Raw genomic sequence first — 23548 nt, forward strand, 5'->3', positions numbered from 1 at the left:
TCACACTATCGTAAATAGGCCTATTGAAGTGTGAAGTATTATTATTTCGTTATAAAAGCATTATTCGAGCACTTTCATTTTTATTATAATTATTATTAATATTATTATTATTGATAATATTATTATTATTGTTACAGAAAATAAACAATCAAATACAGTACGGTAGATAAAATTTTTATTTAAAAGCAGGTTTTGCATGGACGTAAGTTTATTTAATATGCTGATTATTATTATCTCATTAATCAAACTATCGTAAATTTATTATTATTATTATTATTATTATTATTATTATTATTATTATTATTATTATTATTATTATTAGTATTATTATTATTGTTTTATGTATACGTAAATATATATATGCCTAGGCCTTAAATAGGGCCTATATAATGTATGGCCTATATTTAATAATTTAATTAGAAATAATTATAATTATTAATTGTAAAACATATATAATATAATGTTAACAATAATACAGGCTAGGCTAGACCTAATTAATTAATTAATTATTGATACCATAATATCATCTATCGATAAAAACATCGATCCAATTAATTTACAGCAGCTTTTCGCACTGTGGGAGTGCCGATAGAATCAAAAACTTTTCGCACTGCGGCAGTGCCGATAGACTAGAAAACAGCAGCTTTTTCTCGCACTGCGGCAGTGCCGATAGCTACATTCCTACGATTCTACGAAGACACGTCGGTGTGAATTTGTTGTTCAATTCAGATCTAGTTTTCATGATATTTTGGTCAATAAATTCGTCTGGATTTTAGAATAACATCATCACACACAAGTAAGATTTATAGGTCATGTATGGTACAATTTTAACTAGTCAATATCGTGCGGTGTAGTTTGCCAACCTCCTAGCCTAGGCCTACTACTACTACGAGGCCTAGTACTAGGGCCTAGGCCTACTACTACTACTAGTTAAGTTAGGCTAGGCCTAGGCCCTACTACTAGTTAGGCTAGGCCTATGCTAAGATTAAGGCGGCGCTAATGCACTTTAGTACTCCACCCTAACCCTAACCTTAACCTCAACTTCAGCCTTGCTATAATGTTATAAGGTTAGGGTTAGGGTGAAGTACACGAAGTGCATTAGCGCCGATTAAGATTATTAAGGCCTGGGCCTACCTGTCCTTAGTTCCTTTTTTGTTGATAATTATTAATCCTGTTTGGACCAACTGTCGCGTCCTTCATTTATCATAATAAGATACTAGGACTACTACTACTATTACTACTGCTACTACTACTCTACTAGCCTAGCTACAGTAGAGGCCTAATAATACTGCTACAGCTAACAGGCCTATCCTACTAAACACTACAATGGAAACAGATGCGAAAGTATTAATTTATAGTAATACCACCAAGAGTGGTTAATTGGTTAATAAAATAATAAAAACTAAGTTTTCTAATGGTGTAATTATTAATTGTATGATTTCATGGTTTTTGATGCGATATTGTTGTTTCACCGCCATGTTTGAGAAAGCAATTTGTTTTGTTGATATTGTGTATTTAACATATTGATGTCTGCAATCAACTATGACATTCATTGATCAGTGGTAATTAAGTTTGATTGAGATTCAGATATATCGCCGTGGCTAGAGATATGGTACCGTATTTCTACTTCAATTTGCTAAAGGTACGGTAAATGGCAGTACGTCACCATCACCTAATGAAGAGCCAAAATATGCATGACGTCGTCTTTCAAGACTGACATTGCAGACCACCTATGATGAGCGGTAAAATGCGAATGATGCACAGGGTAAATTTAATAGAACATTGAAAAGTACAATACTGTACTTAGTACTGTCGTCGATAAATAGGCGTATGGTTCCACTCAGTAAGAGTCATGTCTTTTATCTATATATAGCCGTTATCAAACAAGGACTGAATCCTGTACCAAACTCATATGTCACTAGGCTTTGCTTAAATTCTTCGCTTGGCGAGGAAACTAAGCAAGGCCTAGGCCTATGCTTGGATTCTTCGTTTGGCAGCTTCGATCTGGGTGGCATATATCAGTCATAAACTAATTCCTGCATTGTCAAGTTCTCAACTTCCAAAATCTCATCCCAAGTTTTAGTCCAAGAAGCCTAGGTTATAATATATTCAAAATTACCACGCTTTACAATCCACCAACATATTCATACACTTTGAATGCACATGCATAACCGATACCTCCTTGATTTACCCAACTTTACGTAGACTTCGTCCTGTAACTTCCACCAATCGTAAGCATCATTCGTTCAGCCAGAATTCAGATCGAGAGAATGAGTTTCCACAATCATGATTATTAGTGTCATATTTGTCGAATATATTTTGATGTAGGCCTATTTAAACAGTAAAGTTCTAGTAATCCTATAAGAATCCTCTTATTTACAGTTTACAGTATATTCAGTTTTTATTGCATGTGTTGTCATATAAATGGATTAGACCAAAGACTGAGTGGTATGTCAGCTCGAATGCTAGTCAAGTCGCCCCCTTGTAAAGTCGCCCCTTACAAAGTCGCCCCCTACAAAGTCGCCCCCTTACCAAGTCGCCCCTGTCAAGTCACCCCCTCGCAAAGTCGCCCCCTAGCAAAGTCGCCCTCTAACCAAGTCTCAACGCTGAGTAGTGTACAGGTAATCAATGCGTGAATTAGATATCAGTGCAATTTTGGCCGCAGGTACGTTAGGGGGTATACTGTACAGGGAAATCATCCGTAAAAAAATTGAATTTCTGAAATAAAGAGTATAGGCCTAAATAAAAATGTATTGTTTGTTTTTACTTCTTCTACTTAGAAGAACACAATACCGTTTAAATATATGATTTAGTACATTATTGTTTAAATTGATTGTTTCACGGAGTAGTTTTAATAGCATAATTTTTAGTTAAGAAGTGTTTTACATTGTTTTATCCTGCAAAATATTCTAAATTGAAACTTTATTGCTTGGAAGAAATTTAATTTAACTATAGCTGTAACTTATCAAGAAAGTTGATTTGTACAGGTATCTTGGAATAAAGTATATAATATAATATAATATAATTAATCCTGCATTATAATTATATATGTACGATTAAACAAGCGTACCTATTGCAAGACGATTATATGTTCTAGATAACAGTGACCAATTGGTTACCGTATTTAAATAATTAATTAATAATTAAATCTACTGTAGGCATGAATGGAAATAAATTGCCTTAAATAGGTATCAAGCTGCCAGTATTAAGTTGCCTAGTAACAATTAATTCAATGGGAAACGTTCCCACAAGTAGGGTCCAATGATACTCTTGGGAGAATAAAGACAAAGTTTTGTACGCCGCCAATTCAAGAAAGAATGTTATCGGAGACGAAGTCTTTGTACGCCGCCAATTCAGGAATGTTATCGGAGACAAAGAAAGAATGTCAAATGCCGAAAATAGCCGACTGGCTTGATCTCTGTACTGTACATGGAAACTGTACGAACATGTGCGATGGTTCAGGAATGTAGTTGTTACCCGAGTTGTTCGCCTATACAGACCGTATAATGTAGGCTCTGTGGCCATGGCCTATACGACGTGTTGTTTTATTGTCTATTAATTATTTTACATAAGCGTAATACAGACATTGGTTATGATCATTAACCTCTGTTGTGTGTTATAACAGTATTATTGCTCGTTCAAACCAGGTTGGGTTCAGTTGGTGAATTCGCATTAGGTGATTCATCAATCGGCAGACACTGCACACTTGTTCTGCACGAATGGGCATGTTTTGCCCTATCTAATACAAGCGTAACCATGGAAACGTGTATTTCTATTGTTATCTTCTCAATGAAGGGTGTTTACAGTTAAAGTTCTTGATTTTAGGGCGATGTATTTCATGTTTTTTTTTTTTTCTAAAATAATACACGAAATCATTGAAGAAAAAAAAACAGTGTTGGTCGGTAGCTTGTCAGCGTCAGTCGGACTGCCGGACAGGGCATTAATACTGTAATGTGATTTTTTGTGGCGTTTATATACTTTCTGCTTTAAATCAATCAATCAATCAATCATTTAAGAACGTATAGGCCTAGAAATAATATACAACGAAACATAAAGCATCAAATACTGTAATATTTAATAATATTACGAAAAGTATAATAAAATTTGGCAGTATATTAATATTATTAACATTCTTCTTTTCTTCTTCCTCTTCTTCAATATGTGCATCGACACTGTAATATGAAAATAATAAAATCCTTTGGTTTGATTATCAACATAAATTTGTTTGTTTCAAATAGATAAACCGAAATATATTATGAATCTTAAAACATTATTATTAACTTACACAAACCTAATAAAATCCACTGTTCGTTTGTTTCAAATACCGGTAGATAAAACGAAATATATGAATCTTAAAACATTTATTAACTTACACAAACCTAATAAAATCCACTGATTTTTTTCGCAAACTCACCGCAGTAATAATGCCATTGAATTGCTTAAAATCACATTAAATCATTTGCAGCATAAAGATCTGATAATACAACACGATTATCAACATATAATTGCATATATAATGTACATTTGGTTTGTTTTAAATAGATAAAACGAAATTGGCCTATATGCCATCAAAATCATTAATTTTTAACGTACACGGGACTTACACAAATTTAATCAAATCCACTGTTGTTTTGGCAAACTAATGGCAGCATAATAATGCCTGGATTTCCTTAAAACCACATTACCGTAATTATTTGGCAACATAGAAGACTTTAACAAAAACACAAAATAATGGATACTGTAGCACCAATAGATTACTGTAACCACACATACACACACACACACACCCACATACGTACATCATGCATAGATTTGCGCCTACTTGGCGTTCCATACAAATATATCCCGGGCCGAACTTGTTCATGGCCGAATCGGTCCTACACCACCGGCCTAGCTACAGTAGCTGTCTCCTAGGCCTAGAAAAGTTCTAAATAAGTTTCAAAGGTTTGTTGTTAATAATAATAATATTCGATTTAGTCAAGGGGGCGACTTGGTTAGTGGGTGGGGACTTTGCTAGGGGTGCGACTTTGCTGGGGGGGGGCGACTTGACTGGATCCCGTCAACTCTCTATGCAAAGGCATAAGCAAGGTGGCCTGGGCCATCGTAATGAGGATTCATGCCTTCCTTGTTATGGGTATATAGATAAATAACATGACGCTTATTACGTGTAATTAGTGTACCTGTAAATGGAACCCTTACGCTGCGCCTATTTATAGATGACAGTTATTATAAGAAAATACTATTCTCTTGCCTAGGTAATCATGTGCTAAACCGAGGACTTATTTGCAAGTCATACCGCTCACCTCCCACCATATTACACTGTGGGTGATCTACAATGCCGGTCTTGAAAAATGATGTCGCGCACATTCTGGCTCTTCATTGGGTGGTGATGATGATGTAATGACATTTACCGTACGTTTAGCAAATTGAAGTAGAAATACGGTACCGTATCTCTATCCATGGTGATAATATATGCTATAGTGGTTTTGTTTTATTTATCTTATTGATAGACCCTACAGTATGCTCAGTGGTACAGTATATGAAAATACATAAATTGTGGCTTATCTATCTGATATACAGTGATTGATTTATTGGTTAACTTAATATTATTGATCCTTTTAGAGATACATGAATAAGAATGAGTTAAACCAAAAAGATCAACGCACGTTTGTATTGAGTTACCATGGCTGCCAAATTTGGAGACAGTACGTTTTCAGGTGGAGGAAGTCATTTAGGTCGAGTAGACCCAAGAAGGTGAAATATGAATTCTAAATTAATTTCTAATTATGTTATTCAAACTGAATAGTTGGCCAAGAGGTTTGGTTCCTGCTTGTTGTGCTGATGACTGGTTTAATCCCAGCCAGCATCTGGTTTTAGTCTTATTGCTCAGCTCCTGAAATACCCTCATGACCAGGTGCGGATCCCCCCCCCCCAACTCCCATTCACAATTCAATGCATATCTATGTTATGTATCGAAATAGATGCAACACACTATCCGAAAATGTTGTCTCTCTCTCCCCCCCCCCCCTTTATCCCACAGGTAGGTGGGATAAGGGGGAAAGCTCAATTTATATGTTGGTACTGGCGTAACACTGTGCCTACCTACAAGGCACCAAAGGCCCAGCTAAAGTTGCTCTCTATATTACTTCTATTTGAAGAAAGTATATAAATTTAGCAAACTAGGCTTAATACCATAATGTATTTTGAAGTCATGTGTATTATATATCAATAGAAATATTAAAGAATGAATTCAAATATCGCTACAGTTATTGTTTTATTTCTTAATCATGTAAACAAGTTGAACTGCTAATTTTATAATGTTTTAATGATTTTGCTGCTGAAAATGTTGAACTTAATGTATTTCTAGATTGACACCATTTATATTTTTGCTTGTGGCAACAAAACTCCTGCGTGCATTGGGACTATTCATTGCCTATGATGTTCTGAAGACCGTACATTTAACACTCTTTGTGTTCATTATAAAATCAGGGTAAGATTATTTTATCAACATAAAACTTTTTTTTTTTTTTTGCTTTGTTTTACTCTGTTAATAGGTTATTTGATGGTTTAAAAATACTAAACCATAACCATTACACAGGCAACCAAACAGTTTTAATGATAATAATATACATTTGTGTAGCACATATTGAGCAGTGCCTCTATGCACTTTACATCAAAGTGAACATTCTTATTGACTTTATTGTGGAAGTGATTTGGCGCAGTGAGAATGGTTTGGTTTCCCAACCTCAAGGTCGGGGTTTCAATCCTTAGCTGTGCATTTCGCTTGTGTCTTTAAGCAACGCACTGTTTCTACGGTGCTTCAGTCTACCCAGCTGTGTTAATGTGTACCGGCAAACTGCATTGGACCAGCTAAATTAATTATCCATTTCCTAAGACTTATAAACACTTCCTTCCATCCTGGACAGCAAGCCACTTGCTGTTGGATGGAAATAATATAATTTACACAAATGTAATTACGAGTTTGACATTATAATAACTTAAAATTATTTTTCTCATTCTTGCAGGTGTGCAGGTATTTTTCTGGTGCTTCAAAAACCATTTTCTTCAGGAAAAAGAGTAACAAAGCGCCAAGTGAGTTATGCCTATTTGAAATACTTTTTTCATCTGTTGTAAGATGAAAGCACCATGAATTATCATGGTGATTGCTCCATTAAATTCCCCAACATCCATTCATATTTCGTACAGCATTGTTGTTTTCAATGTTTTTTTGCTTTTATTTATAATGTTGAAGCTGCAAGTTCAAACATCCATGCAATAAATATATATACTTGGGTGTGGTAAAAGATAAGTTACATGAAAAAATATATTGATAATTAGCAATTAACGATTATTATAGGTTTATGAAGCTATGACCCACTTATAATTTCTGATCTCGCTATACGATGGCAATGTTTTTTTCCCTCTACTCATAGAGAATATAATTTTTACAAGTTTATTCAAGTTCTCTTTATTTGCCATTTGTGTCACTACACTGAAATTTACAAATCTTCAAGGTACAAAATTAGAGATGAGCATGTTTATAAAATCCTGAAAGCTTCGATGATTACAGTATAATGGAGGCAGTAGAGTTTATTGGCCCTAATGGCCGCCCATACATAATAGATCTGTTAATCAGCCGAGTGTTTCTAGAGCTCCTCATCACAGCTAAAACCAAACAGGACAAAAAACACACCACATAGGGTGATTCCTCAGTCATTTAACTCCAAAACCTCTTAACAACCTGATCTTTGTATTTCAGTGGATAAGGATCCTTAAACATGCATTTGGCAGTACATTGATAACACTGTTGTGGATGTTTGGCCTCAGAATATGTGGTCCGGCAAGGTAAGTGCAATTTCAGAAACAAACTGTAATTATCTTAGCAATGTTAATGGTGTATACTACTTAGGTGATACAATTTTGCTTACCTCATCTTTTCTAAATAGGGAGGTGTATAAAAATTGATTGATAGATTGAAAAATGCTAATATCAAAAGAATAATAATCATCAATCATCATACATATTATCATCATTGTAATTTTTTTAGAGGTAGACTTTTAATAACCTTTTCTATATCTTAATAGAACTATATTATTATTTGAACACTACGATGTTGTGATCTTAGCAGCTGGGGCTGCATTGTTTACTGGTGCAGGAGGGGGTCCATCAAGGGTAAGTTTTATATAATTTTGTTTTTATATATTGTGTTGAGCTAACAGAATTCAATAATTGAATTGTTTGATTTGTATATTTAATTAAGTTATTAGTTTATTTACTTTCATTTTGTTTGCATTTCAGACCAGAGGAGCATTTTTACTGTTGGTAGCCATCTTATCTCTGCTTCTGTTTGATGTGGATTTGAAGGTCAAGGAGGTCGAGCATCGTATCCTTTAACAACATCAATGTGAATTAATTTTTATCATGTATATGTAGATAAGCAGAACAAATTACTAACTAGGCTATGGTGAAAACATTTTATCCTTAAAGTTATTGAGCAGAGGGGGTAGTTTCATTTTATGTATCATTCTTAACAATTTCTTTCAAGCTGAGGGGCCTCATAGCAGTGCAATAACTCATCTATTTTACAAGATTATATCATGGCTTGGGGTGTCAGATCATAAGGTAAGATATATATTTTATTTAATAGTTCTTGCATTATGACCACTTAAGCTACTAACAATTACTCTCCGTCTTTATTTTCAAAATTACTGTTTTTGCTATTCAAATATAAATACAAATATTCTGTAGTATTGAACAAAAGCCATTCATTTTAAATCATACATTTATACTTTTAGTTGTACTCATAATAAATTACGATTAAATTATACTATAGAATCATATTATACTATAGAATCAAATCCTTTAATGACATCAATTTTTTGTATCTTTAAAGTCATTATTTGGAAATTCAGATGAAAAGGTCAGTCAAAGGCTGATAATTTTTTGTCAAAAATCTTTCTATTTTTTCATTAACAACAAAGCCACCAAACTATAGTACCATATATAATTGCCATTATTTCAGAATTGAATAATATATTTCTATTATTATTTTCTTGTATTTCATTATAACCACCTACTCATTTTAAATGATAAAACTTTGTCTTTTTCAGGGTGGGGTATTGTTACTGGTCTTGGTTGCATGTGTAAATGTAGCTTTTAGGAATGCTTCACGCACTCTGTCTGTGGACATAGGTGGTGCCAAGAGGCTACATGCATTCTCCACATTACTGTCTGCCATTCTTCTATTTCCTTGGCTGCTGTATCATTCATTATTTCATGAAGTAAGTATATCATTATGCGGAGGCTTTTGTTTTTGCCCATGTTCTTTTTGTTGTCGCTTTTGTTGTTGTCGTCAGTAGTAAATTGTTTGTTAGTATGATGACTAACATTTTGTAAGTCCAATTGGTTTTAAACTTTGCAGAAAGATGGTAATATGAAAGGTGGATCCTGATGTTTTTGGCATCTGTGCGATTATGCTAATTAATCATTTCATAAAAACAAAATGCTAGATGAAATTTGAAAATATACCATTTATATAATATTGTTCATAATATATTGTCTACATAAACCCTTCAAAATCTATATACAGATAAAAATAATTTTGGTTCAATGCTTAATTGAGCTATACATCAGCTATTTAATGTTAGTGAAATTTTTTATGCTTTTTGGTGATTTTGTTTTTAAAATTTATAATATTGTTATTACAGGGTTTACAAGAGTCATATAGCACCCTCATAGTCCCTTTCTTAGCAGTCATCTTGTTCGTATTTGTTATTGATTATTATATTGATGCTGTATCAATCAATCGTTTGGACATTTTCAAAACGGCTCGCTATGGCTCCGTCAGCATCTTTATCTGTGCTCTTGCTCTGAGCTGGTTGTGGGGGAAACACGGGGCTGATGTTGTCGGGAACCTAAGCTCTGAAATGAATGAAGACCATGGTATATCTGGTGGATTTGTGTTCAGCACCATTCTTTTTATACTAGGTAAGGTGTTAGGCTTCTTCCCTCTATGCAGTAAGAATAAATAATCATCTATGAATAATATATGTGCCCTTATAAATGTACTTTTCTTTAAAATTACATCATAATAACATCAAACACATCAATCATGGTTATTAAGAGAGCACTGAACATTATCGCCTTGTCCATTTATTTAAATAATAATTATACTGATAAATCATGTTTGTTCTCAAATAATTACCACTTTTTCTGCTTTCTGTTTAGCATGCTTGAATACTCAACATGCACCACGTAATAATTATACTTTAATATCTGTTGTATAATGTTTTTGTATTTTTAAAATTCATAAATTATCATTTAGCACCGTACAGGTGTGATAATCTATACCTGTAATCAACAGGTATATAACTATGTTTCCTGTGGAGATTAGGGAGGTTTCGCACGCGAATGCGTACGGTTAGTGGGACGTCTTTTTGACGTCATACGGCCGCTGCTATCCACTAAACGTGTGGACGATACGCATATCTCACTCACTACACGTAAGGGAAAAACACTGGAAATTTTGGATTTCTAGTAGGATGTTCGTTTATTTTTTCACATTTTACGTAAGTGTAAAAAATAAATGTATTTTTGAATATGTACGTGTCATTTTTGTGACATTTGAAGACAGAAAGTTATGATAGGATGCGTCTCATTTTGGGGGGTATCAAAACGTCGGTGCTTTGACCTTAGTGGTGTCGGAATTTTGTGTAGGCCTAGGCCTACTTGTAACCAGGCACTTTTGGGTCATAAATAATAGGGCTCACAAAATAACCAACACATATTTTTCTGCTACAATTTTCAATTTCAATTTCCAAAACCTTACATATACTAATAACCTTTGAGAAGCATGATGAGAGAAGAGAGAGTATAGTACAGTAGGGCTAAGCTAAGGCCCCAGGCCTGAATTGCGCTGTGATTGCGAAAAACACAGAATGGTTACGTGTGCGAAACCTCTCTATTGTTACTTTTTTATTGTAATTGAACCCATTGACTTTAGGATTGGAAAGCAGGCTTCTTAGCTACTAATCCACAGATCAAAATATATAAGTTTTCATTTATTTTTAAATCAATTTGAATACTACTATTTTTCATCTGCCCCAGCAATATGTATATTTTACATTAATGTTTTAAATTCTTATCCTTCCCCTTAGGAACCAATATTCTTGCCACTGCCACACCCAAGAGCAAAGGGAACCTGATAGGGTATTCCCCCGGAGGAATGCCTCTGTACAGCTTCAGTGGCGATACTCTGAAGAGGACATCGCAATCTTTAATGTCTGTTTGTAAACATTTTCTCAAGAAAACATTAGAGGAGCATGATTCCAGACAGATTTTCTATTATTTATGTATAAATTTGGTAAGATTTTATTTTTTGCTTCCTTGGCTTGCCATCATAATGTGGGGAGTTCACTTGTTCTTGTCTGTTGATCATTCTTTTGATTGGACTCAGCATGCAACTTGAACTTTTAGCCAGTTCGGCAGTTTAATTTTGAAATAAGAACTTTACATTTCAGTTATTTTTTTTGCTCAAGAAGTGTATTTTTTGATTTTCTAATTCATCTATAGTACAAGTGGCTTTTGAGCATCTCCAGATGGGTAGCTATGAGATTAATTGATTGCTATAGGGGACTGCATATAGTAGAGGAAGGGGAGTGTTTGTATTTATGCCGTCCACAAACACACCAGACTATGTTCCTTGTGATAGTCTTCTGTATGGTGTTAATCCACTTCTGCCCAAGTGTGATCCAGTCACAACTTAAGGGTACCTCTATGTCTAAAATATATACCTGGCCTAGCTTACTAAACCATGACACCAGTCCCATGCTGTCCCATTATGATTATCTTTTTTATTTTTTGTTAATGTTGCCTGGATTTTTTTCTCATGTAGATGTTCACCTTTGTTGAGATTATATATGGGGCTTGGACCAACAGCCTTGGATTATTATCTGATGGCTTCCATATGTTATTTGACTGCACAGCTTTGGTTCTGGGTTTGACAGCAGCCATCATGAGCAAATGGAAAAGCACAAGGATATTTTCATATGGGTCAGTTAATAAATACATTAGATAATCAGTAATTGAACAGTTAACGTAGGTCAGTTTAAGAATCTACAAGAAGCTTCTGTCATGTTGGTGTTGGTGGTATAGGCCTTTTCCACGAATCGTTAGACATCTTGAAGTGATGACAAACAACCCAAGTCAGTGGTGCGTAACCAACAGAAACAAGATAAGCTTTGAGGCTAAATTCTTGTCCTCATGTTATCTAAAAATTCATAACTCTGTAATGGAATGTCGTATCACATTATTTTTTTCTGGAAAATGTTCTCAAAAGATTATTCTGCACCACGATATCATTGAAAAAAAATTGAAAAATGTTTTTGAACTCCGAAATCAAGATGGAAAAAGAAAAGCCTATCTGACCCACTTGAGTTGTTTGTCATCACTTCAAGATGTGTACCGATTCGTTGAAAAGGCCTATTCAGTGGCATATTTGGGGTTAATGGGGGAGCGAAGGTTGAGTGGCTCAGTGCGTAAGTGAGGGGGATGCTAGGTTGCAAAATAAAGGTGATTTTTAACTACTTAATCATGATTGTTTTGCTTGACATTTTCAATGGGGAGAATGGGGGATGGGAGCTTTTTTGGGGATACGCCACTAGTGGTAGTGAATTCAGTATTATGATAAACTGGAGTTTGATGAAGTTTTCTGTTTTAAAACAAAATGCAAGATGACAGTAAGATGGAGCCAATTAATACAGCTAAGGTACATTATGTGATTATAGTAGATGCTCATTTTCATGAAATTACAGTGTTTCACAACATGATAAAAATTTAGAAGAAAGAAATTTTTAATGTTGGAAAGGCTAAACTTTTTACTGCAAGGATGTTTAGTTCATTAGTAGTAAATTAATCAATAAACGATTGATTGATTGATTGAGTAATTATCAATTAATGCACCATTCAGATTTTGTTTAAATGTTTTTATATTTCACGTTATACAAATTAGTGAACATATTTTATTGGTCAATTACTACTCTAAACTTGCCTATATATTAAAGTTCATATTATTTATTTTGTATGTTACAGGTATGGTAGAGTTGAAATACTGTCAGGGTTTGTGAATGCTTTGTTTTTGGTAGTTGTATCATTTTTTGTCTTCACTGCTGCACTTGGAAGACTACTTGACCCACCAGAAATCAACACCGAACGATTAATGGTTAGTTTTTTAGATGGAAATTTGAAAATAATTTTTCATTTAGAGTAGCTAGGCACTCAATAATTCATGGATGGAAATGCTGATGAAAACCTAAGTCTCATTATGAGCTTCAATGGGTGAGGTTGCTTTTTATCCTGGAATTTCTAGGATTTGGACTTACCTTAGAACCTGGAAATCGAAGGCAGGCATCTTACTTTTAAAACTATAGGCTCCTCAAACATTTTGATTTTTTACTTTAAATTTGAAGAAACACAAATCCTAAAGCTATACAATAAACCCATTTCTGTTTGAGCCCTAATTCAGCCCAAAACAGAAACTATAAAATATTTGTTACCATCAGTATGTGATTTTCATGTTTTTTGTTTGATATACTACAGACTGTTTCCGTTGCTGGATTGTGTGTCAACTTGATCGGAATCTTTGCGTTTCGCCATGCCCACACACATGGACACGGCCACTCGCACGGTCATGGCCATTCGCACGGATCAGGTCGGTCATCTCCAGATCATGCCCATGCTCACAGCCATGGCCATAACCATGGTGGTGGTGGGGGAGGTCATGGTCATTCGCATGGTGCACATCATGGCCATTCACATGGTGCTAGTGGTTCGCATGGTCCAAGTTGCTCAGGTGGTCAAACTCATAAAAATACAAACATGGAAGGTAATTTAAAGAAGAATAGATGCTAAATTTACACGATTTGTTTTATTACAGACTAAAAGACTTACACCATTCCCTCTAACAAGTTGATATCATTAAGTGTAAAACACATTCATCTGTATACAGCTGTTAAAAATGTAAACATCCAGAAATTAACTTTATATTACTATAGAAATACAGTTTATGTTTCATATATTTTCTGTCAAGAATAGATGCTAAATTTACATAATTTTTTTTATTAACTACAGAAAAAAGACCTAACCATTCCCTCTAACAAGTTGATATCATTAAGTGTAAAACACATTCATCTGTATACAGCTGTTAAAAATGTAAACATCCAGAAATTAACTTTATATTACTATAGAAATACAGTTTATGTTTCATATATTTTCTGTCAAGAATAGATGCTAAATTTACATAAATTTTTTTATTAACTACAGACTAAAAGACTTAACCATTCCCTCTAACAAGCTGATATCATTAAGTGTAAAACACATTCATCCGTATACAGCTGTTAAAAATGTATACATCCAGAAATTACCTTTATATTATTGGTTGTTTCAAATACCTGTAGTATCACAACTTGTTAGAATGACCATATTACTCTAGGAATACAGTTTGTTTCATATATTTTCTGTCAATTCCTCTCACTCTCAGTTATAGAACAATGTTATTAATTGTAGTGATTTTGAAAAATATTATTACATTAAGGTATTATTAATGGTGGTATCGTGTAAAATTTAACATTTTTCTATACAATTGAAAGTCCATTTTAAATTTTTGATGTCTTTATTTATATAATGCCTATAAATATATCCATGTACATATAGCACCTGTTGCATGATTCTTTTTCTGTTAATTTTAACCCCTATAAAATGAAGGTACGAGCGGTATTATCATTACGGTTCTTCTTTAGGTGTTTTCCTCCACGTCCTGGCAGACACGATGGGAAGTGTTGGTGTGATCATCTCATCATTCCTTATTGATCAGTTTGGTTTGCTGGTAGCGGATCCCATCTGCTCCATCTTCATTGCTGTCCTCATCTTCCTTAGCATCATGCCACTCTTGAAGGAGACTTCTATAATTCTCCTACAGAGAACACCGGTTGATCTGGAAAACAATATACTTGAAGGTCTTAAAAAGGTAAATTTTTACAGATCACACAAATTTAAAAACTTGATTATAAAAAGTATTGTAATATGCAGTACAATATGCAGTTTGGTTTTTACCAAACACAATCAATTTACATCATTAGTTACCTACTTTTTGGATGAATTTAGGAAAGTTTTAAACTTCATGGCAACCATTTAGAACCCAATTGTTATTTTTTATATTCAGGTGAAGGTGATTGAAGGGGTACTGTCTTACAAAAACCAGCATTTCTGGCAACAGCACTCAGCCGTCGTTGCTGGCACACTGCATGTACAAGTTGAATCAGATGCTAATGAACAAAAGATTATACACCAGGTAAGAATGAGGGGTATTCAGAATGAGAATCAAAGCTAACATTTGTAAATGCTGCCCTCGTAGGTTTGTATTCCTGAAATCCGTTTAATAGCATCAAGATTTGTTAGAAAGAATTTCAGGAATTGCTTTTAAAATTTTATACATAAGGTTATTATTTGTTAGTGTTACTTTTATCATCATACTTCTCATCTTTGTTCTCGTTTTTGGTATTCATAATTTTCATCGTTTATATCCTACATCTTTGTTCTCGTCATCTTTATTCTTGTTATCTTTGCTGTTTTCATTATGGCTGTCTTTATGAAAGAATATAGAAACCGCTTTATTTATGCATTTGTTAATTGGTAAAACTCCATTTTTTCTTTACATTTTCATTGAAGTAAGCAGTTCTGTTTCTATTAAGTACAAAATTCTCCTCCTGACTTACAAAGCTCTCATCTTTGCACAACCGTCCAAAATTCTTGACCTCCTTCCCATATATACCCCTTCTGGGCCCTTCGATCCTCTCACCAATGCCTTTTATCTATTCCCCGAACCAACTTCAAGACTATTGGCAATAGATCTTTCATATTTGAAGCTACTACACTCTGGAACTCTCTACCATTACACCTTAAGCAGTCATCAACAATATCCACTTTCAAAGCTAATATCAAAACATTACATTTAAGGAAACATCATAAATTTCAGTCAAAAGCAAATTTGATTTTAACATTGTTATATAATTTGCACTCTAAAAATTTTAATTTATTATTATTATTCAAGTTTATTAACTCAAGCAGTATAAAAGTAACTATATATATATATAAAGACAAATTTCATTCACTAATATTTTTTTATTTTTTTGTACTTGATAATAAATTTTAGTTTTAATCTCATGTATTTTATCAATTAATTACAGGTCAGTGCAATATTCAAAGAATGCGGCGTACAGAACTTCACAGTACAAATTGAAAAGGAAGCGTACTACCATCATATGTCAGGACTGAGTGCATCATTTGACAACATGATGAAAATGACAAAACAGGTTGAGATAATGCAACATAGAGACGATCCAAATTTTGATATTAAAACCATTTGAAATGAATTATTAGAAGAGACAGGCCATCATATATTGAGATCAGAGGAGACACTGAAATAAAGAGCAAAAGGCAAAGGCTGGGATGAGAATAGGCTTGAAAGGGGTTGAGAAAATACATGATGAATATGGACCTAGATTTGAGATTGAAACCATCTGGAAGACAAGCCATAGATCTTGAGATTAAGCTAGATACTGGAATAAGGAGCTAAGGCACTGAATGATGATGGGTTTGAAAGGGATTAAAAAAAGTGCAAGAAGACATTTAACCTAATTCAATATTAAAACCATCTAAAAAAAGTAAACCCAGTGATAAAGATGGAAGTATTGTAGTTAGATACTGGTGGAGCAGGTGCTGTATGAAGAACTGAGCCCTAGACAGTTGAAAACCTGCAAAAGGATGATGTTTAGCCTACTCCAGTGCAACCAGGATGAGGCTAGCTTTTTTATGCTGATCTAAAACATAAAATACAAATCCTAATAGTAGTTAATTAACGGCAGTTGATAAATCATGAATTATTTTGTTTTGGAATGATATTATTGCTTTTTTATTATTTATTTGTTTTATCTTTAATAATTCAGTATAATACCTCCATGTTTTGTTGGATAAGGATAACAGAAAAATTTAAGGGACCAATTAAATGCAAAAGATTGTTGAGCAAGGTTCAGAATCCAAATTCCTCTTGCAAACATACCAAGTGTAGGTAATTTTATGCTCTGTTAATATGCAAATTTCAATATCAACATTATATAACCATATATGGAACTCTAATTAGAGGCCAAAAAGAATAGTTTTACTTGCACGTCTGTGTCGAAGGTCAGCAAAGTATGTAAACAAATGATTTGGCTACCACTGTACATACATGTGATAGGATAGATTATTTGTTTATGGCATATGGCATGTGCAATTGAAAATATCAGAAGGCAAATTGATTGCCAGGTATTGTAACTAATGAACTTAATGCACTTTTCAAAGGGAATCGAACAAAAGTATGATAGTAAAATAATTTATTATGTTTTACAATATTGTTATTGTTTGTAATCATGTTCTGTGGCAGAGTATATTATGGTCAGTGGCAGATTGAGAAATTAAAAATAGAGGGGGCGCTGGTGAGGGATTTTCACAGGTGGCGGTTAAATACCACCTCAGCCGAGGTATGACAATTTATGATTATGGCACCTCTAGATGGCCAGAAATGGCACTATCAGACTTAAAATTTGAATATAATTTCTTTTTTCTCCATTTTTTTTTTATTTTGAAAAATTCAAAGGAGGAGGGAGCTGTGCTGGCTGGAATTCCACTTGAAATCTGCCACTGATGGTAGTCTCATGCATATAATGTTATATCTGGAATTTTAAAATATTTTCACTTTGTGCTCTGAAAAGCATATATTTTTGGCAACTCAACTTTGAGCAATACAATTCCCACAGTTTGTGATATTCTAATGTTTTAAGATAATTTTGCCTGAGATAAGATGTGATATGTGAATTAAAGATATTTCATTTATATATATTCTTTTGTTTTTATGTTTGAATTTCTTTGGTGTGCGAGACACAAAAAATAATAATAATACAATACAGTAATAATAATAATAATGTAATTTTGTTAGGCGCACATATCCATCCCTAGTAGGGGTGCTCGCGGAGCCGCGACTCACGAAAGACAGAAGACTTGCGTCCATTGGCATACTTCTGGTGGTGAAAATCTCCTACTCTTTTCCAAAGAGTACTACATTTTGTAGCATGAACTCAAACCAATCAATATCAATGCCTGTCTTAAGACCAAATCATTTTCTTAGGTTTCTTCACATTACTACTTCATCGAAAAAAACTAATTATTTCAGACACTAATATTACAGACAAAAACATAAGTGTTGCAAATACAGTAGTGCATCTAATAAAATTAATGATATAGGCCTACTTATAAATAACATGTTTTGACGTGTACACACGTCAGTAAGTATCGACAATAGCGCTTCATTGCTAGATTTACTACTGGTCAGATGTATAGCAAATAGACAAATGTTAAGGTAAGTCATATATTATAGCTGAATACTGTGGTAAATCATATGTATTGTAATGAGTTTGTTACAGGAAAGATTTTCCCAAGCCATGTGAAGTTGGGCTTCTTTAATTTTAAGTTGATAATAATTGTTTGTGAAATCAAGAATAGTGAAACGTTCTGAATTAAATTAAAGAAGCAACTAAAGATTTATTTTCATAGTAAAGTGTAAGCCCTAATTAAATCTTTAAATAAATTCACCTGTTTCAGAGGTATTTTGGATATTTTTCTTTTGTTTAACTATTTGTAATAAATGCTACATACCTGCAATGTTTCAGATGCACTTTGGCTATCCTTTCTCAAGCATTGACTCTAATGCCAGTCAACATCGCTATATACGTGGTGTGATACGCCCTCAATCCGATTGGTAGACGAGTTTTCTTGGTCTTAGATAGGCGTCCCTATATGATGCTCTTGGAATCAACAGGTTATGAGCCAGTGTCCCTGTTCATAACTTGCATGGTTTTCTGGATCCAAATGTTTTCTTTAACTTGTCTTTGGAAGAACTTGGATTCACTGTTAAGTACATTTATGTTGTTCCAACCTTTAATGTGGTTTTAATGAATGGCTTGTTCCAAGATAGCTGATTTATGTGGTTCGGTGGATGTAGAGGCTCTTGATGTTCTTGTGCCACGGATACCTGGAATATGTTTTTTCACATCTACTTTATGTTCTTTTATTCTTGTTTTCAGTGTTCGACCTGTTTCTCCGATATAGGCCATCTCACAATTTAGACACTAGACTTCATAAACAGTACTTTTCTTCTTTAGGAACCTCCCTTGGGATTGACTAAAATTCTTCTTGGGTTTTATGAAGCAGTTAATTTTGTGTTGTCTTAGAGACCTTGAGATTCTTTCCGTGATACCTTTTTGTATATATAGTATTTCAACATTGACCAGCATTTTTCTTTCATTTCATTATCTGTAATTGTAGGTTCTTTCTGTTTTTTCTTCTTTTCCGTGTCTTTCCTGTTTTGTTTGTCCCTATCCATTGTCCATTTTGTGTACCGCAGTTGCTCAATGCACAATTTATGATTTTTCTTCTTATTTCGTGCAAGTGCTTCACACCTATCGTGTAATGTGTTGATAACACTGAGTTTATGTTGTAAAGGGTGGTTTGAAGTAAATTGGAGGTACTGCTGGTCTGTGTGTGTTGGCTTCCTAAACACAGATGTAGACAAGCTGCCATCATTATTAACTGTAATCAGAGCATCAAGAAAATGAATCTGATTGTTTACCATAACTTCTACTAATTAAATCTGTGAAAAGAAATTTCTGTGATCTGTTTTATTAGAAGTTGATATCTTAATTCATCTTGATTGAGCAATTCATTTTGGATTTATAACTTTGTAATACTCACAGCGTATACAATAATAATATTAGAGTAAAGCAAAATGAGTTATTTGATTGGCTATGAATATCAACTTTTTAATGAATATTCATAAGATAGAGGGCCTTCCTACACACTACCAACTACGTTTCCAGCTAGCTGCCTTCAAGTTCTTTGTAAATAAAGTGACATTTTTCAAGGTAACTTTACTCTTTATTTGAAAATGTCTGATGATATAAATATGATATTCAAATATGATTCAAATAACCATTTTATATTTCTGATCGAATAAAACTTGGCTAGCCAGCCCAGGCTAGGTAGGCCTAGGACTAGGTAGGCCTCTCTCACTTTTTGATAAATGATAGCCCCCGCGTGGCTTCCCCTCTTTTTAGGCTGGCTATGTATGGCAGAGTAGTAGTAGAGGCTGAGGGCGAGGCCTAGGCCTAAGCCTACCCTGTTTCTTTCCAGTACCTGACAAGGTTATGGAAAAAAATGCCGCACTACCTCAGACACACCAGGGTTGTGGCTGAGGTGAGAAAAATTTAAAGATGTCTCCTCTAGGTCTAGGCTAGGCTTAGATCTAAGATGGCTACCTAGGCCTAGGCCTAGGTGGAATTTATTTTGTAGTCTTTTTTTCTCTTTTGTGGGGATTTCACCCACTTTTATTTCATTTCTTTATTTTTTTTCAATTGTTTTCATCCGAGGCAAATGACGAAGTTGCAATTCTTAAAAGTAAGACATATATATGTAACGCAACCAGTAACATATGAGAGGGGTCAGTCCATCGTGGCTGACTACTGTAATGCCATTAATATATTTTAATACCTGCATTTTTCATTTTCATTCTTCGTTTATTTTCTCATCATCAAAAATTTTGAGAATAAGGATCTCCAGGTGCACCCTCATACATTAAATTACCAGTAATTCATATCAGCAATACAATACAACAATTATTTTTCTTAATACAATTTAGGGGGGTGCGATTGCATAGTCTGTACCCCCTGCATCCACCCCAGCATTTGGCAGGTTTACTTGTATGACTGTGGAATAGGGGGTGTGAAGTGACAGCATCAGAATAAATTGAATTTTACACTTGTGTGTGTGTGTATGCCCTCAAAAAATTTTTTGATCCATTAAATTTTTGCTAAACAAAGGCTTACCAGAAAACCATAATAATCAACCTAATAAAATGGAATATGTGTTTACTGTGTATATTTTATTTATACCATATATTAATTATTATAGTGATGTTTATACATGGATACAGTTTTATTATAAAAAATCTTTAAGATTTCAAAAGATGTAATTACTTGAAGTTAGTGAGAAATTAAAGAATTTAAACATTGACCTCTATATGAGAGTTTTATAACATCTTAGCATATTGTGGCTCTTATATTTTCATTTTTCTTTGTTTATTATTTAGGGTCCAAATTATTAGTCATGCTTTATTGATAATCTACTGCTAAGAATGATGGTCAGTAAATAAATGAGCGAAGGACAGAACGACCAAAGGAATGAATGACAATAAATAAATAAATACACATTAATAACTCATCTATTCTGATCTATTTAACTTTGCTTTCCATGATGATTCATCTATAGTAAGTTCCAATCTGCCAAGAAATAAAATTTATCGGTACGTCCAACAATTGTCTGACTATACTTAGTAGTACCTATCGGGTAAATGTCATTTTCAAATAATAAATGAAACACAATTAATAAGCAAGTCTAGACAATAAAATATTCATGGAACCAGCATTATTACTATCGTAATAAATGGCCCGTGAAATGAATGTGTGATCGTTACCTATAATTCTGTATATGGACAACTAGCAATGACTCCCAAAAGGACCGTTTTTGCAACCCAACCCTCTGCAAATTATACTTAAGTTCATTTAGACGAAGATAATAGGGGTGTCCAGGGAAAGTTTGGAGCATTGCTCATTAAAGTTGGTGACAAAGTTAATTAGTAATAAAACAAATTTCTCAAATATGTTATGTAATAACAAAAATATGCATATTGTAATTTGGGATTTGATGAGAAAATATTAAATACTCAAATAGTGTATTCAAGTTCTATTATGATTCTTACATCTACCATGAATATGCTATGCTATTTGGGCAATCATCCATTAATTTATAATGTATTTTTATCACCAAATGAGGGAATGCTATAACAATTCAGCCTGCAGGATGGAAAGCAACCATTGATTTGCTATATAAAATCTCACTATAAAACTATGCTAAATTCTTACTATACTAGTGCACTAGAAATTACCTTGTTTTTTTGTTTTAATGTTATAAATTTTAAATTTGATTGTTTCAGTCATTGCAAAATGTTCCCAGTTGTAACATAATAATAATTAATAATTAGTGCACTAGAAATTACCTTGTTTTTGTGTCTTAATGTTATGTCACAATTTTATTGTGTTTCAGTCATTTCAAAATGTTCCCAGTTGTAACATAATAATAATAATAATTAGTTAATAAGTAAATTTAAAATTTAATATGTAATGGCTTGTGAAAATAGAAGTAAAGAAGTACTCTTTGTAGTGTTACTTTTATATAAATAATAAAATTATTTCAAATTCAAAAATTAAACTTTAATTGCAATCAAACATTTAATTGGATAAGACAATTTACAGTACAAAAAATATAAAAACATTCAAAATACAAGACAAACACCAATATTTAGAGGGGAAAACATAAAAAATGTACATTAATAAACCTCTTAACATGATTCATGTATTAAGACTAAAGTAAGGTCAATATTCAACATGAAAAATAGATATTGTTTTATAACAATCAATAATATTATTATTATTGGTATTGTTATTATTGTAAATCACAATTTTATGTTAATAACAATAATGTAAATTATCTGTATACCATGACTATATTGATGTGTGCATATCTATGCTTATGATATATAATTTACTAAAACATTATAGGCCCTATTGCTAGAAGTTTTGCTTATTGGTGTTTTTTTGTGTGTGATGTTTATTTTGTATAATAATTGTAATTAATAATATTATGATTATTATTGTCATTATCTCTTTGTTTTGATCAATTTGTTATGTTGCCGCTGCATCGGTGAAAATTTTGTTTCATTTTGTGTTTTTGGAAATGAAATAAAAGAAAACAAAAAAATAAAACTGATCAGTTGTACTTTAGTATCAGTCATACAATAAAATGAAAATCATTAGTTGTTTTTAAAAAAAATAATAATTCATTGGTTACTTTTTAGGTCAAACCTAGAAACCCAGAAAAATCTTCTTTTTTTTTTTTTTTATAAAACCAGTATGCATACAGTATTGTATTGCAAACAGTTTCACTGACTATCTGTCAATCATCTGTATGATTGTAGGTCTTTGTTGTTGCTACATTTTTCAGTCCAGTTTGCTAGAACTGGCGCTACCAATGTTAAAAGTAGAACACGTCCCTCTTCTTCATATAGGCCTAGGGTTTACAGCGAAGGCTGTTGAACTACAGATGTTCATTTGTTGGTTTACGTTATTAGTTTTTCCTATCCATAATATATTATTTTGTTTAATCAGTCAGCTTAAATATATTGAATTTGTGTTTGTAAAAGATGAACTCTCCTTTTCATATTTTTATAGCTGTGAATTAGAATGATATGGTATGTAGATACGTTTACGTATTGAATGTGTATGTTTGAATGCATGTACAGTATTTACTGTATGCATGTGGTGATGGATACAGATGTTAAATATACAGT

General features: G+C 33.3%; 1 protein-coding gene and 1 long non-coding RNA gene across 2 annotated transcripts in view; both read left to right on the top strand.

The window, feature by feature from the left end:
* Window positions 1-658: 658 nt before the first annotated feature.
* LOC117109791 (zinc transporter 5-like) lies at window positions 659-17931 on the top strand. The gene is made up of 17 exons (XM_033252216.1): window positions 659-796; window positions 5623-5754; window positions 6368-6490; window positions 7026-7092; window positions 7760-7845; window positions 8085-8172; window positions 8299-8383; window positions 8546-8622; window positions 9111-9281; window positions 9708-9987; window positions 11157-11362; window positions 11894-12051; window positions 13090-13219; window positions 13597-13882; window positions 14796-15022; window positions 15218-15346; window positions 16242-17931. The coding sequence occupies exons 2-17, from the start codon at window positions 5684-5686 to the stop codon at window positions 16419-16421; spliced, it is 2364 nt and encodes a 787-aa protein (XP_033108107.1). The 5' UTR covers window positions 659-796; window positions 5623-5683; the 3' UTR covers window positions 16422-17931.
* Window positions 17932-19946: 2015 nt separating this feature from the next.
* Window positions 19947-23548, top strand: part of LOC117109536 — a 40940-nt gene continuing 37338 nt past the window's right edge. The window contains exon 1 of the long non-coding RNA XR_004445544.1: window positions 19947-20009. This is a non-coding gene — a long non-coding RNA (uncharacterized LOC117109536). The remainder of the gene's footprint in view (window positions 20010-23548) is intronic.

Source organism: Anneissia japonica, unplaced genomic scaffold (genome assembly GCF_011630105.1).
Source record: "Anneissia japonica isolate Jap-2015-1 unplaced genomic scaffold, ASM1163010v1 scaffold1511_len2985839_cov193, whole genome shotgun sequence".
Classification (NCBI taxonomy): Eukaryota; Metazoa; Echinodermata; class Crinoidea; order Comatulida; family Comatulidae; genus Anneissia; species Anneissia japonica.

Excerpts from the sequence above, each read along its gene's own strand:
- LOC117109791 (XM_033252216.1), top strand. The coding sequence starts at position 5,684 with ATGGCTGCCAAATTTGGAGACAGTACGTTTTCAGGTGGAGGAAGTCAT. Across the intron at positions 5,755-6,367 it reads GGTCGAGTAGACCCAAGAAG|ATTGACACCATTTATATTTT; the intron begins GTGAAATATGAA and ends ATGTATTTCTAG. Across the intron at positions 15,347-16,241 it reads AACAAAAGATTATACACCAG|GTCAGTGCAATATTCAAAGA; the intron begins GTAAGAATGAGG and ends AATTAATTACAG.